The following is a 22,737-nucleotide window of genomic DNA, read 5'->3' on the forward strand; positions in this document are numbered from 1 at the left end:
ATATAGAACAATAATATTCCTTAACATTCATATACCATAACTTATTCAGACATTTTCCAATTGATGGGCATCCACTCAGTTTCCAGTTTCTGGTTACTACAAAGAAGGCTGCCACAAACATTTTTGCACATATGGGTCCCTTTCCCTTCTTTAAGATCTCTTTAGGATATAAGCCCAGTAGAAACATTGTTGGATCAAAGGGTGTGTACAGCTTGATAACTTTTTGGGCATAGTTCCAAATTACTCTCAAGAATGTTGGATCTGTTCAGAACTCCATCAGCAATGTATTAGTGTCCCAATTTTCCCATATTCCCTCCAACATTTGTCTTTGTCTTTTCCTGTCATTTTAGCCAATCTGAGAGATGTATAGTGGTATGTCAGAGTTGTCTTAATTTGCATTTCTCTGATTAATAGTGATTTAGAGCACCTTCTTATATGATTAGAAATAGTTTTTAATTTCTTCATCTGAAAATTGTCTGTTCTTATCCTTTGATCATTTATCAATTGGAGAATGGCTTAGATTTTTTATAAATTTGAGTCAATTCTTTATATATTTTAGAAATGAAGCCTTTATCAGAACCCTTAAATGTAAATGTGATTTCCCAATTATTGTTTCCCTTCTGATCTTGTCTGCATTAGTTTTGTTTGTACAAAAACTTTTTAACTTAATATAATCAAAATTATTTATCTGATGTTCAATTATGAATTCCAGTTTTCCTTTGGACACAAATTCCTTCCTTCTCCACAGATCTGAGAGGTTAAACTGTTCTATGTTCTTCTAATTTTGCTTATTATATCACTTTTTTATGTCTAAATCATGAACCTATTTAAACCTTATCTTGGTATGTGGTGTTAGGTGTGGGTAGAGCCCTAATTTCTTCTATACTAGTTTCTAATTTACCCAGCAGTTTTTGTCAAATAGTGAGTTCTTATCCCAAAAGCTGAGGTCTTTGAGTTTGTCAAACACTAGATTACTACAGTCATTGACTATTTTGTCCAGTGAACCTAACCTATTCCACTGATCAACTACCCTATTTCTTAGCCAGTACCAAATAGTTTTGATGACTGCTGCTTTATAATATGGCTTAAGGTCTTGCATAATCTGGTGTTTTTAATATACAAATATGTCAACAGATCATTCTGGACTTGTTTTTCCTTAATTAAAATAATATTAAAATATCAGATTGTTCTATCAAGAGAAAGAAATGAAAGGGGAAAAAGAAGGACAGAGGGAAAGAATGAAGGAAGAGAGGGAGGGAAAGAGGGAGAGAGAAAGGAAAGAGGGAAGAAGGAAGGCAGGAAGAAAGGCAGGTAGGAAGGAAGGAAGGAAGGAAGGAAGGAAGGAGAGTATACAAATTATAAATCTGAGAAATAAAGAAGGGATTATGAAAAGTCTTTCCTTTTTATGAGAAAGTAAATAATTTCTTTCCTTGCCCTGAGCCCCACAACTGGACCTAACTGATTTTTTTTGAAAATCTTCTTTCCCCATCTCATTCATTTGTCTTTCCTTCTCATATTCTGAGCTATGGCTTGGGGAATGTGGGCAATTGAAGTGGAAATCCTGTAGAGGTTTCAAAGTCTTCACTGAAATTAGCTTATATCCAAAGTTGGAGAACCAGGATACTGCCACTCAATATATTTTCAAGAACATAGGCTATACAGGAGGCTCACATTCACAGTCCTCACCAAAAGCATTCCCTGGAGGTCAGCAACAACGCCCAGGCCTTCCAAACTTATGCATGGAAAATTTTAGGTCTTCCTGTAATGCTCTAATTACTGTCCTGTCATATCACAAAAGGAACAGGTTGGCAAACCTAGGTACTGAACTAAATAATTTGTGGCATAATCTAAACATATAATGGTAATTAAGTCTGACAACTTAATATGCTACTGAAATTTAAATGTACAGTCGTAATCTACAATTAAGCAATCTCTTGTAATAGCACCCTGCCAGCCTGTAAGATTTCAGGTAGAGTACTGTGTACTATTCTACAGCAAAAATATTGACATAAGGAAAATGTAGCCTAGCTATGATCTGACATATATTCAAATTAACTGGTACTGAACAGAGAACAGTGGAATAAAAGTAGTAAGTCATTCCCTATCCTTCAGCTGGCATCAGCAGCAGATGCTTAAAGCTGTGATAGGAACAGTTATGAGAGCTATACTCCTTTCTTTCATAAGCACATTTGCTCCAAGGAAGCCAGTAGATCCTTTCTTTTGTATGGTTTGGAATACTGAATGAATGAATGGAATTATGAATGAATCAATGAATGAAAAAATGAATGGATTAATCAATCAATTACTAAATATTAAGTGCTAAGTTCCAGTAATAAGAATGCAAGCAAACAACTGTCCTAAAAGAGAGTACATTAATAGAAAAAGACAATATATAAAGGAGTCAGACTTGAAAGAAAGAGAGTGTTAAGCCCCTAAAGTAGCAGCTGAATTCCAGTGGCAAGAGATGTAGGTTATTATGGAGGAAGCATGGTTTGGATATAGCTGGGAAGTTCATGGAAAAACACCCTGCAAGAAAATTTGGAGCATTTCTACTTATGGAATTCCAGCATTAGAATCCTCACTCTAGTTTTTGAAGGCCTAAAAAGATGATTGGTGACTTTTCTTGTACTTTTGTCCAATTTTTTTTGAGAAAGAACGAATCACAATTGCTAACACTGGTTGAAAAAGGCAGTCAAAGAAATTATGATGTTAGTCTAGTAAAAAGGAATCCAGAAGGTTCCACATTTACAATTCTCATTTTCTCTTGTTCTGTATAGTTATCTTTTCTCTCCTTTTAATTTATCTTCTTGAAAATTTTAAACAAAACCATACTGTTCCATCATCTCAGAGTGTTTTCTTCTCCCTGATCCCAGAGTCAAAGTATTTTGGTTGGCCGTGTGATATAATTGTGCTTCAGAACTACTATGTGAAATAAATAAGTCCTGATTTCTCTAGAAAAAGATAGAGAGCTAATGCCCCAAATTTGAAGAAATCAGGAGAGAAAACTCAATACTATCTAGTTTCTCATCTATCTCTATGCTTCTTATATCATGTATACCAACACTTCTAGTTAGCACAAACTACATAAGAAGCTTTCTCTGAGGACTTTTCACCTTTAAAAAAAGGGGGGAGAAGAAAGATCAGAAATTCTGACTGCTGAGGGGCTCAAAAGATACTGGTATGGAGTGGTAGTTGTGGGAGCCCTGGGCAAGAAGACAATATAACAGCAAAGGCACTGAATTTGAAATCAGAAGACTTGTTTAAATTTCAGTTTTGTCTCTCAAAGTTTATTTGATCTTGATCAAATCCCTAGATACTTTGGAGCCAATATCCTCATTTGGAATATAAGAGAATTGGACTTAATGACCTGTAAGATCTCTTCCAATTTCAGATCAGAAGTCTCTTTTTTCAAATACATTTTTATTGATCTCATTGATTTTTAGAATACCTACAGTTTTATTATGCTCCTTTCTCTCTCCCAGAGAGACATCCTTTATATTAAAGAATAATAAACAAAAAGGAAGGAGAGAAAAAAAATCAAGCAAAAACATAATCAAACATACTGAAACAATGCTGACATATCCAATCTTGCACACCTGTGGACTCCCTAATTCTGCCCAGGAGCAGGATGAGGTGTCTTCTCTCATCATTTTTGTGGCCAGTCATTATAATATCCAGATACTGTTTGATTCGTTGGTGTTTTAATTGTTCCTTATATTTGCATTTTAAACATTATATATACACATTTTATATATATATATATATATATATATATATATATATATATACACATATATATGTATATATATATATATATAGACATTAAAATAATATGTATGTAATAGTTACCTATATAAAATACATTATAAAAGTTCCTAACCTTTCTTATTTCATTTGCATCTTATAATAAAAACATTTCATTGCTTCTCTTTCATCATATTTGTTATTTCTTATAACATTGTAATATTCTACTATATTTGTGTACCACAGTTTTTATTTAGCCATTCTTTCATCAATAGACATATACTTTGTTTGCAATTCAATGCACTTGAAATACTGCTGCTATAAATATTTTGACACATGTGAAATTTTTCATTTTGTGAATAACCACTTTGGGATATATGATTACCAATGGAAAACTCTGGGTAAGATGGTTAAAGAAAACATTTTGTTGTTCAAATCATTCAGTTGTGTCTGACTCTTCATGATCCTATGGACAATAGCTTGCCAAGTACTTCTGTCCTCAGCTATTATCCAGTCTGTCCAAGTTCATGTTTGCTGCTTCCATGACAATCTTATCTATCCATCTTATCCTTTACCATCCATGTTTCCTTTTGTCTTTAATCTTTATCAATACCATTGTCTTTTCTAATATGAGAATATATTTAAGCTTCAGCTTCAGTATTTACCTTCCAATGAACAGTCTGAATTAATTGCTTTAAATCATGACTGATTTTTATCACTTTACTCACCAAGGGACTCTCAAAAGTCTTCTCCAGCATCACAATTCAAAAGCAATGACTGTGTGGTGCTCAGCTAATCTTATAGCCCAATTCTCTCAGCCATATATTATCACCAGAAAAATACAGCTCTGATTATATAGAAAATTATCAGCAAGCTTTTTGGTATGCTGTCCAGATATTCCATGACTTTCCTTGCAAGGAGCAAATGCTTTTTAATTTCATGATTTAAGTTCAAAAATATAAAATTTAATACTGCTTTCATTTCTTCTTCCTCTTTTTGGGAAGTGGTGTAACCTATTGCCAATTCTTTGTTTTCTTTTGATGTTAAGGTTCAAGCAGCTTTTATACTCTCCTCTTTCACCCTCATCTAGAGGCTGGTTAATTCTTCTTCAATTTCTGCCATCAGATTGGTATTGTCTGCATATCTGAGATTATTGATATTTGTCCCTATAACTTTAATTCCAGCTTTTGAGTCAAACAAGCTTGCCTCTCTCATAAAGTATTCCACATGTAAGTTAAATAAATAAGGAGACAATATATAACCTTGTATTTTTTTTCCAATCTTAAACAAGTCAGTTGTTCCATATTTGGTTCTAACTGCTGTTTCTTGATCCACACAGGTTCCTCAGAAGACAAGTAAGATGATCAGTCACCTTATCTCTTTGAAAACTTGCCACATTTTGTTGTGATTAACACAGCCAAAGGCATTAGTTTAGGCAATGAAGCAGAAGTATATGTATATATGGAAATACTTTGCTTTCTCCATAATACAGGGAATATAGGAAATTTATTCTCTAGTACCTCTGCCTCTTTGAAAACAGTTCTACAATTCCAGCAATTCTCAGTTTACATATTGCTAACACCTAGCTTGCACAATCTTAAATATAACTTGGCCGACATGGAATGAGTACCATTATTTGGTCATGAACCTTCTTTGGCATTATTTTTCTTCAAGACTGCAATGTAAACTGATTATTTTTTCTAATCTAGTGATCACTGTTGAGTTTTACAAATTTGCTGACATACCGACTACAACACTTTAACAACATAGAAATTTAGGATTTTAAAGAGTTCAGCTGAAATTCCATCACCTCCATTAGCCCTATTGCTGGCAATGTCTCCTAAGATCTTTATTGTTGGGGGCAGAGACAAGATGGCAGAGAGGACACACGTGTCATTCTAAGCTCCCCTTCTACCCTCTCTACTAATTACCAAATTCAGCATCAGAAATAGTGTTTGACTGGTAAAATCCACAAATATTGGGAGTACAACAAATTACCAACCAGAGATAATCTAGAAGATTGTCAGAAAAGGTTTGTGCTGATGGGGTGGGAGGAGGCCAGCACTGGCATGCAGGCAGAACACAGAGGCTAGCATACTGAGCAGACCAGGGGAGGGTGTGGTCTCTGCAGGTGGAAAATTTGCAGGGAGGACTCCACCACAGGCTGTCTGTTCTGCTTTGGTTACAAAGCAGAGAAGTTATATAAATGCCAAAAGTAGAGTGTACTCCAAAAAATGACAGAATTTAACAAGACCTGGCCACATTCAGATGGCCAGCATGGCCCACAGCACAGCTGTGCAGCCATATTCTGCAGCACGAGACTTTTGCCCAGGGCAGTCACACTTCTGCACAACAGGAGGGGCTCTGCCTGGGGCAGTGACACTTCCACGGGGGGGGGAGGGGGGGGCTCTTCCCAGGGCATTTCCACAGCTCGGCTGCTCTTTGCAGCCCATTTGCAGATCAGCACTGCCCATCTATTTATCCCTGTCTGGAGAGGAAGCTGGTAACCTCCTTACTTAAAGGCAGATCCTAAAGGCTTTTTAAAAAAATGAGTAAAAAAGAAAAGGAAACTTTAACAATAGATAGCTTCTATACAGAAAAAGAGCAAGTTTTCAACCCCGAGGAGACTAATAGCAGATAGTCTCCAGACAAAAACCCAAAGGGGGAATGTAACCTGGTCCCCATCACACAAGGCTTTTCTAGAAGAAAATATAAAAGATCTGAAAAGAGAGCTAGAAGAAAAATGGGGAAAGGAAAGAGACACTCTCAAAAGAGTGCAAAAAAGCATATAACTCACTAAAAAAATTTGATAAAGTGGGAAAAGAAAACGACTTCCTGAAAAGTGAATTCCCAGGGAAACAGAATTTATGAATTGGAAAAGACAAAGAACTCCCATCAAAGTAGGATTTGTGAATTTGAAAAAGAAAATAACTCAGTAAAAACAAATAGTAAAATGGAAAAAAAAATCCCATAGAGCAAAACAACTCATTTAAAAACTCAATTGGACATATACAAAGAGAGATTTAAAAAAGCTAATGAAGAAAATAACTCATTAAAAATCAGAACTGAACAAATAGAAATGGATGATTCATTGAGATATCAAGAATCAGTCTAGCAAAACAAAAAAAAATAGACAAAATAGAAAAAAAATTAAATATCTACTTGGGGGGGAGCTAGGTGGTACAGTGGATAGAGCACCAGCCTTGAATTCAGGAGTACCCTAGTTCAAATCTGGTCTCAGACACTTAACTCTTCTTAGCTGGGTGACCCTGGGCAAGTCACTTAACCCCAGCCTCAGAAAAAAAAAAAAAACATATATATATATATATATATATATATATATATATATATATATATATATATATATATATATATATATACATATACATATGCATACATGGAAAAACTACAGACCTGGAAAATAGATCTAGAAGAGATAATCAAAGGATTATTGGACTTCCTGAAAATTATGATGAAAAAAAGAGCCTAGACACTATTTTACAGGAAATCATCAAAGAGCACTGCCCAGATATAATATAATTAGAAGGTAAAATAGGCATTGAAAAAATTCATTAAACACCTTCTGAAAGAGACCCTAAAATGAAAATTCCAAGAAATAATGTGGCTAAATTTCAGAACTATCAGACTAAGGACAAATATTACAAGCAACCAGAAGAAAACAATTCAAATACCGAGGAACCACAATGAGGATTATTCAGGATCTAGCTGCTTCCACATTAAGATCAAAGAGCCTTGAATCTGATATTCCAAAAGGCAAAAGAATTTGGAATGCAGTCAAAAATAAACTACCCAGCTAAGCTGAGCATTTTCTTCTAGGGAAGAAGATGAAGATTTAATGAAACAGGTGAATTTCATTTGTTTCTAATGAAAAAAGCAGAGCTAAACAAAAAAATCTGACCTCCAACTATAGGACTCAAGAGAAGCAGAAAAGGTAAAAAGAACTCTTGAAAACTGTACTTCTGTTATGGACATGCATAAAAAGGGCATGTATAATTTGATTTTACTGATATAACAAAAAAAAAGGAAGTAGAAATGGAAAGGGGATAGTGTCAGTAAAAGGGAAAAAGGGGAGATAAAAAGAGGGCAAACAACTCCCACAAAAAGGCAAAGGAAACATATCATATATGAGGGAATTTAGGAGGAACATTGTGTGAATTTTACTCTCATCAGATTTGGTTCAAAGAGAAAATAATAGATATATTTGGTTTACAGAGAAACGTCTCTCACCTCATTAAAAAGTGGGAGAAAAAAAAAGGAAAAGGAAAAGAGTAATAAGGGAAAGGTGTAAGAAAAGGGAAGGGATAGGAGGGATGATAAAGAGGGAGAGCTATGTGAGGCAAGTGGTGCCCATAAGTTTAATACTGGGGAAAGGGATAAGAGGAGAAATAAAAAGAAAAGCATAATATGGGGATAATAAGATGGCAAGAAATATAGAATTAATAGTTTTAACTATAAATGTGAATGGGATGAACTCTCCCATAAAGCGGAGGCAGATAGCAGACTGGGTCAAAAGCCAGAACCCAACAATATATTGTTTACAGGGAACACATTTAAAATAGGGTGATACATACAGAGTAAAGTTAAAAGGCTGGAGCAGAATCTATTATGCTTCAGGTAAAGTTAAAAAAAAAAAAAAAAGCAAACAAAACAGAACAAAACAAAACAAAAAACAGAGGTAGCCATCCTTATCTCAAATCAAGCAAAAGCAAATACAGAGTAGCATAGACAATGAAGCAATATCAATTCTAACATATATCAACCAAGTGGTACAGCATCTAACTTTCTAAAAGAGACATTAAGAGAGTTGCAAGAAGAAATAGACAGCAAAACTATAATGGTGGGAGATCTCAACCTTGCTCTCAGAATTGGATAAATTAAACCACAAAACAAATAAGAAGGTAAAGAGGTAAATGGAATATTAGAAAAGTTAGATATGATGGCTCTTTAGAGAAAACTGAATGGAGACAGGAGTACACTTTCTTTTCAGCAGTTCATGAAACCTATACAAAAATTGACCATATATTAGGACATGAAGACCTCAAAATTAAATGCAGTAAAGCAGAAATAGTAAATGCATTCTTTCCAGATCACAATGCAATAAAAAAAAACTACATTCAACAAAAAGCTAGGAGTAAATAGACCAAAAAGTAATTGGAAACTAAATAATCTCATCTGAATGAATGAAAGGGTGAAACAGCAAATCCTAGACATCATTAATAATTTCACCCAAGAGAAGGACAACAATGAGACAACAAATCAAAATTTGTGGGATGCACCCAAAATGGTAATAAGGGGAAATGTTACATTTTTAGAGGCTTACTTGATTAAAATAGAGAAAGAGAAGTGTAATGTGTTGTTGTCTCCAGAAACTGCCAATCGCTCTCTGGGAGGTGATCTACTGTCTCAACTCAATGTCTCGGCCACCAACTCTGACCTAAAGTAGAGATTCCTCCCTATATCTCAAGTGCCACCCTCTTTTATCCTCCCAGAGGATGGGCATGGGATAATGCAAGGGCTTCTGGGAAAAATTACTTCAACCAACCAATGAACTTGCTCCTCCTAAGCATGCAAGCTCCTCCCCAGGAGTTCAAAGGGGTAAAACTCCCCCCAAAGGCCGGAACTAGAGAATTGTTAAGTACCGACTTAGCACTTAGTAAGAACCTAATATCTCATTATCTCATTAGTATTTAGTAAGAACCTAACATCTCCCCCTTTCTTTTGATTTAGAACATAGGGTGGTCATGACCTTGAAACATAAATCCATCAATATGGGAGGCATTACACATAATTACATAGATTACATAAACACATAGTAACATAGTAACATAACACATGCTAGAAGTATGTAACAACATGATCAAATAATCATAAATTGAGAATTTGTAAATGTTCATAAGTCCATTGTCCATTAGTCTCATCTTGTGTTAGGAAATCCAATGATTCCTGCTGGTTTTTAAAGTTCTTTAACAGTCTTCTTATTAGCCATGCTCTTTCAGTGTCAGATGTTTCTTATGTTTTCTCCTTTGTTTTGAGGTCTTTCTCTTTTTCTATCTCTCTCCGATGGACAAGGCGAATACGACTCGTTGGCACCCATCTGATTCCTTCTCCATCTGAAGAAATACAAGCAAACCATCTCTCCCAGGCAGTGAACCTATCTAATTACCTTCTATTTACTGCTTTCTAAATTTCTTCTCATCATCTGGCAATTACATTGGAGTTGTTTGCACTGGACACAGCCCTGTTGGTTTAAAAGGCCTGTATTTTTCCCAAGTGTAATCCATTTTTGCAATCTGTTTGCCTTTTGGCTGACTTATCAGGTAATTCCTTTCTGCCATGTGATTGCTTTTCTGCTGGTTGATCAAATCAGAGTCCTGACCTTCTAAAGGCTCTTTGGGTGTAACATCAGCTGCCATCATGCCCCAAATCTTTTTTGCCTGGGGCCCTGGACCTGGGCCCCTCATCCCGTTTCCCTGAATTAGTCTACACTCTGATGCCCAATGGAGTCCTCTGTTGCATTTTGGACATGGGGTATTGGGTCTTGTTCTCCCACCCTGTCTTCTCACTCTATCTCCATATGTACACTGAGCTCTTAGATGTCCATTTTTTCCACATTGGAAACATAAACGAGTTTTTCTAGAAGTCCCTTGCCAGGAGGGACCCTGTCTTTCCACGTTCATCATAGTCCAGGTGTAAAAAGCATTTGTTCCCACTGTAGCACAGCATCTTATGATCTCCTCTAAAGGAAGATCTTTGTCTAATCCCCATATAATTCTTTTGCAAAACTCATTGGCATTTTCCTTAGCCAGATGTCTTGTCAATATTTCTGTAGCTGCATTTTCTCCAATAGTTCTTTTGACAGCAATTTGCAAATGTCCCACAAAATCCGCAAAAGGTTCATTGGGACCTTGCTCTATTTTAGTGAAAGCCCCCTCCCCCCTGATCTTTCTGTCCAGGGAGGACACCCCAAGCTTTTATTGCAGCCTTAGCAATTTGCTCATACACTATTATGGGATATTTAACCTATTCTGAATTCTCTCCATAGTGACCTTCACCAGCTAATTGCTCAAAAGTGAATTGTGTGTTAACTCCTATTTCCAAATTGCATCTGACTTGGATTTTACATAATTCATGAAACTCCGCAAGCCATAACAAATTTTGTCCAGGTTCTAGACATGTCCTTGCTATGGATTTCCAATCATTCGGGGTTAGGACTTCATAAGACAAACCATCTAGTAACATTTTAAGACAAGCTGATGTAGTCTCATAAATGGTACAACCTTTTTTCAAATCTTTAATTTTATTCAAATCTAAAGGTGCATATCTTCTCCTTTTTTGACCTACAGAATCAATGAATTGGGCTTGTAATTCAGAAAAGCTAGAAAAAGCAAATTAAAAACCCACAATCAAATACTAAACTTGAAATTCTAAAATTAAAAGGAGACATGTATACAATTGAAAGTAAATAACTATTGAATTAATAAATAAAAATACGAGTTGGCTTTATGAAAAAACCAACAAAATAGATAAAACTTTGGTAAATCTAATTAGAAAAAGGAAAGAGGAAAATCAAACTGTTAGTCTTAGAAATGAAAAGGGAGAACTTTCCACCAATGAAGAGGAAATTAGAGCAATAATTAGGAGTTACTTTGCCCAACTTAATGCCAGTAAATTTAATAACTTAAGTGAAATGGATGACCACCTTCAAAAATATAGGCTTTCCAGATTAACAGAAGAAGAAGTAAATTGCTTAAATAGTCCCATTTTAGAAAAAGAAATTGATCAAGCTATTAATTAACTCCCTAAGAAAAAATCCCCAGGACTAGATGGATTTACATGTGAATAATAATAAACATTTAAAGAACAATTAATTCCAATGTTATATAAACTATTTGAAAAAATAGGGAATAAAGGACTCCTACCAAATTCTTTTTATGACACAGATATGGTACTAATATCTAAACCAGGTAGGTTGAAAATAGAGAAAGAAAATTATAGACCAATCTCCCTAATGAATATTGATGCTAAAATCTTAAATGAAATATTAGCAAAAAAGATTATAGAAATGAATTCCCAGAATAAAGCGCCATGACCCAGTAGGATTTATACCAGGAATACTGGTTCAATATTAGGAAACTATTAGCATAATTGACTATATCAATAACCAAATTAGCAAAAAACATATGATCATATCAATAGATGTGGAAAAAGCATTTGATAAAATCCAACATCCATTCCTATTAAAAACACTTGAGAGTACAGAAATAAATGGACTTTTCCTTAAAATAGTCAGTAGCATTTATTTAAAACCATCAGTAAACATCATATGTAATCGGGATAAACTGGAACCATTTCTAATAAGGTCAGGAATGAAACAAGGTTGTCCACTATCACCATTACTATTCAATATTATATTAGAAATGCTAGCCTTGGCAATAAGAGTTGAGAAAGAGATTAAAGGAATTGGAGTAGAATATGAGGAAACCATACTATCAATCTTTATATGATGGTATGCTTAAAGAACACAGAAATTCTACTAAAAAGTTATTAGAAATAATCCGCAACTTTACCAAAGTTCTAGGATACAAAATAAACCAACATAAATCATCAGCATTCTTGTATAAAATAATCCAACAGTTAGAGATACAAAGAGAAATTCCATTTAACGTAATTGCCAAAGTATAAAATATTTGGGAATCTATCTGCTAAGGGAAAATCAGGAACTATTATCAGTAACACTACAAAACACTTTCCACACAAATAATAACAGATATAACCAATTAGAAAAATATTAAGTGCTCTTGGATAGGTCTGGCAAATATAATAAAGATGACAATACTACCTAAATTAAACTATTTATTTAGTGCTATACCAATCAGACTCTCAAAAAACTATTCTAATGACCTAGAAAAAATAACAATAAAATTCATCTGAAAGAAAAAAAGGTCAAGAATTTCAAATGAACTAATGAAAAAAAAATCAAATGAAGGTGCCCTAGCTGTACCAAATCTAAAATTATATTATAAAACAGCAGTCACCAAAACCATTTGGTAATAACTAAGAAATAGACTAGTTGATCAGTGGAATAGGTTAGGTTCACAGGACAAAAGAGTCAATAACTTTATTAATCTAATATTTGATTAACCCAAAGACCCCAGCTTTTAGGATAAGAATTCACTGTTGGACAAAAACTGTTGGGAAAATTTGAAATTAGTATGGCAGAAAATAGGCATTGACCCACACTTAACAATGTACATACACTAAGATAAGGTCAAAATGGATTAATAATCTAGGCATAAAGAATGAGATTATACATAAATTAAAAGAACATAGGATAGTTTACCTCTCAGACCTGTGGAGGAGGAAGGGTTTTGTGACCAAAGAAGTACTAGAGATTATTATTGATCACAAAATAGAAAATTTTGATTATATCAAATTGAAAAGCTTTTGTACAAACAAAACTAATGCAGACAAGATTAGAAGGGAAACAATAAACTGGGAAAACATTTTTATAATCAAAGGTTCTGATAAAGGCCTCATCTCCAAAATAAATAGAGAATTGACTCTATAAGAAATCAAAGCATTCTCCAATTGATAAATGGTCAAAGGATATGAACAGACAATCTCAGATGAAGAAATTGAAACTATTTCTAGCCATATAAAAAGATTAATCAGAGAAATGCAAATTAAGACAACTCTGAGATACCACTATATACCTCTCAGGATGAGTAGGATAATACTTCTAGGATGATAGGAAAAGATAATGCTGAATGTTTGAGAGGATGTGGGAAAACTGGGACACTGATACATTGTTGGTGGAATTGTGCATTCCAAAAAGTTATCAAAGTGTCCATATCCTTTGATCCAGCACTGTTACTACTAGATTTATATCCCAAAGAGATCTTAAAGAAGGAAAATGGACCTATATATGCAAAAATGTTTGTGGCAGCCCTCTTTGTAGTGGGTAGAAACTGGAAATTGAGTGGATGCCCATCAACTGGAGAATGGCTGAATAAATTGTGGTATATGAATGTTATGGAATATTATTGTTTTGTAAGAAATAACAAGCAGGAAGATTTCAGAAAGGCCTGGAGAGACTTACATGAACTGATGCTGAGTGAAATGAGAAGGACCAAGAGAGCATTATATATTTTAACAACAACACTATATGATGATCAATTCTGATGGACATGGCTCTCTTCAACAATGAGATGAACCAAATTGGTCCCATTTGGTCAATAATGAATAGAACCAGATCCACCTAGTAAAAGGACTCTGAGAAATTATTATGAACCATTACATAACACTTCCAATCCCTCTGTTTTGTCCACTTGCCTTTTTTATTTCCTTCTCAGATTAATTTTTCATTATTTCAAAGTTCAATTCTTCTTGTGCAGCAAAATAACTGTATCAATAACATATACTTTAACATATTTAACATGTATTGGTCTATCTTCCATTTGGGGGAGGGGGTGTGGGAAAGAGGAGAAAAGTTGGACAGAAGATTTTGCAAGGTTTAATGCTGAAAAATTACCCATGCATATATCTTGTAAATCAAAACCATAATAAAAACAAACAAACAAAAAACACTCAGATACCACCTTAAACCTGTAAGATTGAATAACATGCCAACAAAAAAGGAAAATAAGTCCTAGAGAACAATATTGGATGGAGTGTATAACATATACTATTGTTCAACTATTTTAGAGAATAATTTCAAAATATTCCCAAAGGACTTTAAAAGTGTATATTCCTTAACCCAGCAATATAACTACTGGATCTCTATACCAATAAAATAAAAAAAAAAAAAGAAAGAAAGAAAAAGAAGTTCTCTACATAAAAAAAAATTCATAGAAACTCTTTTTGTGGTGGCAAAGAATTGGAAATTGATGGTTTCTCATTAATTTCTAATTAATCTAAATAAGTTCTGCTATATGATTATAATGGAATAATATTGTGATTTAAGAAATGATAAGCAGGTCCTGTCAAATCTTTCTAAGACACAAATATAGTACTGATACTTAAACCAGCAAGAGCCAAAACAAAGAAATAAAAGTATAGACCAATCTCCCTAATTAATATCAATGCAAACAATTTAAATAAAATATTAGTAAAAAGATTCCAACAATTTCTCAGTAGGATAATACACTATGACCAAGTAGGATTAATACATTATGACCAAGGTAAGATAAAGATATACTAAAAACCAATTAGAAAATGAATAATCTAAATTCAAAAAATGAATGAGTCAAACAACAAATAATAGAAACAATCATTAATTTCATTGAAGAGAATGACAATAATGAGACAATATACCAAAACTTACAAGATGTAGCCAAAGCAGTTAGGGGAAAATTCATATCTCTAAATAGTTCAATGAATGAAATAGATAAAAAAAAAAGATCATTCAATTGAGCATGCAGCTAAAAAATAGAAAAAGAACAAGTTAAAAACCTCCAATTAAATACCAAATTTAGAAATTCTGAAAATCAAACAAGACATTGATAAAATCAAAAATAAGGAAACAATTCATCTAATAATAATAAAAAACTAAGAGTTAGTTGTATGAAAATATCAACAAAATAGATAAACAAAAATAGAAAAGCATAATAATCAGCATCAAAAATGAAAAACTTGAAACTACTACCAATGATGAAAAAATTAAAATTAGGAGATATTTTGCTCAAATATGTGCCAAAAATCTGAAAATCGAATTGAAATTAATAACTATTTACAAAAATATAAAATACCCAGATTAATAAAAGAGGAAATAAATTATTTAATCCCATTTTAGAAATCAAACAAGTCATCAAAGAAATCCCTAAGAAAAAATTCTCCAGTGCCAAATGGATTTACAATTGATTCCTACCAAACATTTAAAGAACAATTCCAATACTTTATAAACTATTTGGGAAAATAGGCAAAGAAGTCATATCAAATTCCTTTTATGACACAAATATGGTACTGAAAGTCTAAAATAGGAAGAGTCAGAACAAAGAAAATTGCTGACCAATCTCCCTAATGAATATTGATGAAAAAAAATTTTAAACAAAACATTAGTAAAAAGATCACAATAACTTTAATCAGCAATATAATACACTATGACCAAATGGGATTTATGCCAGGAATGCAGGGCTGGTTCAATATGAGGAAAACTATTGGCACAATTGTCTATATTCATAACAAAACTAATAGAAATTATATGATAATCTCAATAGATGCAGAAAAATCTATTGACAAAATGCAGCACCCATTTCTAATAAAAAAAAAAAAAAACACTAGAGACCATAGAAATAGAGTTTTCCTTAAATGATAAGCATCATCTATCTAAAACCATTAGCAAGAATTATCTGTAATGGGGAAAAGCTAAATTTATTCCCAATAAGATCAGAGGTGAAACAAGGATTATCACCATTATTCAATGTTGTGATAGAAATATTGGTTTTAGCAATAAGAAAAGAAAATATATTAAAGGAATTGAACTCAGCAACGAGGAGATAAAACTATCACTCTTTGCTGATTATATGGTGGTATGCTTAGAGAATTCTATAATATCGACCAAAAATCCACTTGAAACAATTAACAATTTTAATAAAGTTGCAGGACATAAAATAAATTCACACAAATTATAAGCATTTCTATATGATACTAGCAAAACCCAGTAGCAAGAGATAGAAAGAAGTACATTTTAAAATAGATAGACAAAATATTTGGATGTTTACCTATCAAGACAAACCCCAGAACTACGTGAACACAATTACAAAACACTTTTCATACAATCAAAGTCAGATCCAAATAATTGGAAAAATGTCAATTGTTCATGGTTAAGCTGGGTAAATGTAATTAAATTCTACCTAAATTAATCTACTTGTTCAGTGCCATACCAAACTGTCAAAAAATTATTTTATTGAGCTAGAAAAAAATCATAACAAAATTCATCTGGAAAAAGAAAAGGTCAAGAATATCAAGAGAATTCATGAAAAAATACCGTATTACCTCAGTAAGAAACATAAAACATTATTATTAAGCAGCAGTCATCAAAACCATGTGGTGCTAGCTAAGAAATATAGTAGTAGAGCATTGGAAAAGTTTAGGTACACATGACAAAATAATCAATGACTCTAGTACTATAGTAATCTAGTACTTGATAAATCCCCAACTACAGTTTCTGGAATAAAAACTCACTATTTGACAAAAATTGCTGGTAAAACTGGAATATAATATGTCAGAAATGCGGTATAGGCCTACATCTCACATCCCATTATACAATAAGGTCAAAATGGGTACATGATTTAGGCATAAAAAATGACACTCTACATAAAGTAGGAGAGTAAGGAATGGTTTACTATCAGATCTTTGCCTAACAGAGAAATTCATGATCAAAGATGAACTAGAGAACATTATGAAATGCAAAATTGATAATTTTTATTACATAAAATTAAAAAGGTTTTGCATAAACAAAACCAATGCAGCTAATATTAAAAGGAAAGCAGAATGCATGGGAAAAATTACAGCCAGTATTTCTGATAAAGGACTCATTTATAACATGCATAAAGGGCTGATTCAAATTTGTAAAAATATAATTTATTCTCCAATTGATAAATGGTCAAATGATATGAGCAAATAATTCTCAGATGATGAAATTAAAACCAATTGCATTCATATGAAAAAATATTCTAAATCACTACTGATTAGAGAAATGCAAATTAAAACAACTCTGAGGTACCACTTCACATCTTTCAGATTAGCCAAGATAACAGGAAAAGATAATGATAAATTTTGTAGGGAATGTAAAAAAACTGGAGCATTAATGCATTGCTGGTGAATGAGCCAACCATTCTGGAGAGTAATTTGGAACAATGCCCAAAGAGTAATAAAACTGTGCATACATACCCTTTGATCCAGCAATGCTACTCTGCATTCCCAAAAAATAATAAAAGAGGGAAAAGAACCAATGGATATAAAAGTGTTATAGCAGTTCTTTTTGTGGTTGAAAAGAAATGGAAAATGAATAGATGCCCATTAATTAGGGATAGGTAAATAATTTATAGTACATGTAAATAATGGAATATTATTGTTCTACTAAAAATAATCAACAGGCTGATTTTAGAAAGGCCTAAAAAGATTAGCATAAACTGATGCTAAATGAAACAATCAAAACCAGAAAAAACATTGTATAAGACAACAAAAAGATTATGTGATGATCAACTATGATAGACTTGGTTCTTTTTAGAAATTCAGTGATCCAAGCAATCTCAATAAACTTGAATGGAAAATGCCATTCTCATCAAGAGTGAGAACTATGACCACTGAATGTAAATCAGCATATGCTATATTCACTTTTTTTCTTCTAGGTTTTGTGTGTGTGTGTGTGTGTGTGTGTGTGTGTGTGTGTGTGAGTGTGTATGTGTGTGGTTTTTCCCTTTTGTCCTGATTTTTTTCTCCAATATGATTCATATGGATATTTGTAAAAATAATGAATGTGTATGTATAACAAAAATATGTATGTGTATATGTATATGTATATATAACTGGGGAAATAAAAATAAAAAATAAAGAAAAAATAAAATAACTATAAAAATATTCTAAAGAACTTTGGGAGGGGAGGGGCTGCTAACTAACAAATAACTGACACCCCATTTAACAAACCATAATTGTGTTTTTGTTATGATGTTAATAATGGAATCTCTAGAGAATTATTTATTCTAAATCCCTGGAAGTGTCAGCTAAATAAATTCACCTTACAAAGAAGCTGCAACAACCAGAGACAGAGACAGAGAGAACAAAAGAGAGAAAAAAAGAGCTAGAGAAAGGAAGAAACCTAACTATAGGAAATAACATGATTTGGGGGCATGCATAGTATCTTTACCAAGTGCTTAAAGCAAATTTACATTTTTTAAAGTCTTCAAGTTATTGTTTTCATATTTACCAGATTTTCTCTTTTTTGCTGTCTATTTTTACAGACAGGTGTTCTAGACATACCTCATATTCTACATTTCAAGAAAAATTTAGACGGATTCCCATCATAACTGAACTGAGTATGTTTTCTTTTTCTTTTGTATTTTTGAGAGGAGGTACATAAGGAGGTGGTATTCACAGGATTAATAGGAGCCAGGATTATTGTGCCATTATATAATGAGGTCCTGGATTCTATTTGTAATTTTCAGATAAAGAACTATAATCTATATTAAAAAAAAACATTCATGGTCTGTCTAGATGCTATGACCGTGAAAGGAGGCAGTGGGGCATACTGAGCTTTTAGAACTTTGGTGACATTATCTGATGTTGAGAGATAAGGTCAACATCTTCATGGTCTGGCTCTTCCTGCTTCAAGGAAAAAGATGAACTTTTTATCTCTTTGTACATGGAGATTTTATAATAGGGCGAACCTCAGTTGCTAGAAAAAAATGAACATTTATGGAAAGAAGTTTAGGGGTTCCCATAAGAGACTCGTGCCCTACAAAAGCCCTTCTAAGTCCTCTAATAAATGAAATTTTGCTTTTTGGAATTGATTCCATTAGTTGAGTTATTGGTATATATTTGTTGAGGTCCTCTTAGTAAAATCCAATACTTCTAAGATGAGTGACACTGTTTTTGAATGTATTATATACTAATTAATTTGAAGATGCTAGGAGCTTAATAGTATTTGAGGTGATTTGGAAATGTGGTAATATTAGTGGAGATAAAAGGAAAAGGAAGAAAAAGCACAGGAACAGGGATGTAGGAATTTGGAAAATAAACTATATTGCTTCACAATTTTGTCCAGAATCAGAACCAGGAATATATTTTTTATCATACTTATTACTTAAATGCATGGGGTAGCAAAGTATTTTAAAATGGCATTTTCAGGTGTAATAGTCACAAAATATTATACATAAAATGCTTTGAAAATTTTAAATTGCCATATAAATATTTGTCATTATTGTTACTATGAAACTCTACCATGGGTAGAGCTTTGAAGTTCTTCTGGGCAGTTCTAAAAATTAATCAGGAGGAATTAACCAGTAATTCTATAATACCAAGCTCCAAACAAATCTGAATCATGATGGCATTCATAAATCCTAGGAGTCTGGGATATTCTAATCCTAAATAGAGTACAGAAGCTTATTATCTATTACTGTTCATTCTCTCATATAACTCCCTTAATCACAGAAGTTCTTTCTTGCTGTTCACTCCTGGAATTCTTAAATTTTTCTTTAATTCTATCTCCATTTGTGTCACAACTTCTTACTAAAGTGGATATATACTAAAGAGTCTTAATTGGAAGCATATTGTAAGACTGATTGAGAAATCAAAAGAAGAGAGATTCCTTTCATCATTCAGTTTCCAGAGAAGTCTAAAATGCCTCGTGCAAATGAGGAACCTTGTGACAGCAGACCATGCTTGTCAAATTACTCTGACTTGAGAGCTACCTCTCTCAGCTGCTGGAAAGTTAGACATTGGTTTCTAAGCCTGATTTTAGGCATGAGAATGTGACTCATAGCCAAATAGCCAACAGCCTTAAGGGTTATTAGACTGGAATCCTTTCTGTACTTCATAGTTTAAAAATATAAGAAAATGTGCCTCTTATGTATATGTTTATAAATAAGCATATATATATTTATGTATATCTGTATAGCAAGAGCTATATATACATATTTATATCTACACATATATAAAGAAAATATATAGCTATGTACATAAATACATATATGTGGGCAGAATTATAATTCAGTCATTTGTCATATCCAATTCTTCATGACCTTATTTGGGGTTTTCCTAGCAAAGATACTGAAGTGGTTTACCAAGTCCTTCTTCAGTTCATTTTAGAGATGAGGAACTGAAGCAAACAGGACTAAATAACTTACCTAGGGTCACATAGCTGGGAAGTAGTCAAATTTGAACTCAGGAAGATGTCTCCCTGACTCCAAATCCAGCAATTTATCCACTGCAACACCTATTTGCCCCCATATATCTGTATATCTATTTATTTGTCCATCCATGAATCCGTCTATCTATCCATTCTTCCATGTAGCCATGTATCCATCCATCTATCTGTGTGTGTCTGTCTGTCAATCAATCTATCCATCCATCTGCCCATCCATCTACCTATCTATCCATGTACCTATCTGTTAGGATTACCAGGTGAGAACTCAGGTTGTCTGGACAATGACAAGGTGAGAATTCACTTCTTTCTTTTGATTTTTGGAGGAGTGTCTTAATGTCTCTGTTTCTTCTCTCTACTATTGCCTGATCTTGCGGATTAAAAGGTATTCCAGTAATGTGTAATATCGTATACTGCGCACAGAAGTGTGCAAAATGTTTAGAACTATATTCAGGTCCATTATCTGTTTTTATTGCTTGTGGCACACCCATAATTGCAAATGCTTGGATAAGGAATTCAGTGACCACTCGGGCTGTCTCTTTTGCTATTGGCACTACAAAAGTGAATCCTGAAAAGGTGTCTACTACCACGAGTAGTAGAGTGAGCTCTCACCTGGTAATCCTAACACCTATCTATATCTCTATATATTTTTTTCATAAGCAAAAGGGTTCAAGGGATATAGATTGCATTAGAAAGATGCACTTCAAAAGCATTGAAGTAAGATGTTATATTAGGGTTAGACACAACATTGGTGCTCCTAAGTCAATTCCTTTGTTTCTAATCCTAGCCTGTTGGCCTGTTCTTTTTGTCTACTTCACTTGCAGAAAATCCTTCCAACATTCATTTTATTGAACAACTCAGTGGAATGCATAGTGGTCTCCTAGGAACAAGCTTGCACCTGAGTACCTCCTTCTCCACGGGTGCTGTTTTTTCGGATAGCTTTTTAGATTCCCTGTTGGCCACAGTAAGTGTGAAATTGAAGTTCGCATCCCTAATATTGAATATTGAAATCTGTAGTCCTTTGGAGCTTGGGACTTGGATGATCAAAGAATTAGAAAGTAATCATGAAAGTAAATATATGTACAGTACTGGTAAAGTTACTAAAGAATATCCCTATACATTGTCCCTATAGGGTTGGGATATGGAAGGTACAACCATTGCAGGGATGGTTTACCATAGGACCATTATACCATATAATTTTTTTAAATGATATATCAAAAGGGCAACTAGTGGATAGAGCACCAGCTCTGAAGTCAGGAAAACCTGAACTTAAATCTGGTCTTAGACACTTAACACTTCCTGGCTGTATGACCCTGGGTAAGTGACTTGATCCCAATTGTCTCAGCAAAAATAAATAAATAAATAACCAAAAATAAATTAAATGATATATCAAAAGGCTATCTTAGAAAAACTATACAAGAGTTGTGGAGTTGAGAGTCAATGTTGTATCATAGATCTGGTTTTGCTGTCAAGAAGACTTAAGTTTTTATTCCTTTTATCTAGTGATTATGGGTTAATCATTTACCCTCTCAGTAGATTGGTCTTACAATTTTCTAAGTTTTTAAGGTGCAGAGAATCTGTTGATCTTCATTGGCAAATGAAGTTTTTTGAAAGTTTCTTCTTAAATTTATGAAATCACTGGTTGGAGGCAGCTAGATGGTGCAGTGGATAAAGCAATGACGCTAGAATCAGGAGAATCTGAGATCAAATCTGTCCTCAGACATTTAACACTTCTAGCTGTATGACCCTGGGCAAGTCACTTAACTCCAATTGCCTTACAAAAGAAAAAAATTTAAACCACTGGTCCTATTCAAAAAATGTAGAACCTATAGCAATGCTGAGAGAAAGTTATAGTCATAATATCAAATAAATTAATACATGAAAAAAACTTTAGAAATCATAGCATCAGGGATTGGGGGCTAGATAGGTATTTAGAGATTATCTAGTCTTACATATTCATTATAAATAGGGGAAAAACTGAAGCCCAAGAAATAAGAAGAGTTAACAGATTTGGAAAATCTAAACCCAAATTTCTCATTCTTTAAGTGAAGTAACTAAAACCCAGGGTTAACATATGATTTTTATAGGTCATGTAGACAGTACATAGCAGA

At 33.4% G+C, this 22,737-nt stretch overlaps 1 protein-coding gene across 1 annotated transcript in view; it reads left to right on the forward strand.

Moving 5' to 3' along the window:
* The window catches only part of KCNU1 (potassium calcium-activated channel subfamily U member 1), a 270,021-nt gene that overhangs the window by 223,297 nt on the left and 23,987 nt on the right, over positions 1 to 22,737 (forward strand). The window contains 2 exon segments of the mRNA XM_074285038.1: positions 18,726 to 18,800; positions 21,451 to 21,590. Of these exon segments, the coding sequence (XP_074141139.1) occupies positions 18,726 to 18,800; positions 21,451 to 21,590 (215 nt within the window).

Source organism: Sminthopsis crassicaudata, chromosome 2 (genome assembly GCF_048593235.1).
Source record: "Sminthopsis crassicaudata isolate SCR6 chromosome 2, ASM4859323v1, whole genome shotgun sequence".
NCBI classification, from domain to species: Eukaryota; Metazoa; Chordata; class Mammalia; order Dasyuromorphia; family Dasyuridae; genus Sminthopsis; species Sminthopsis crassicaudata.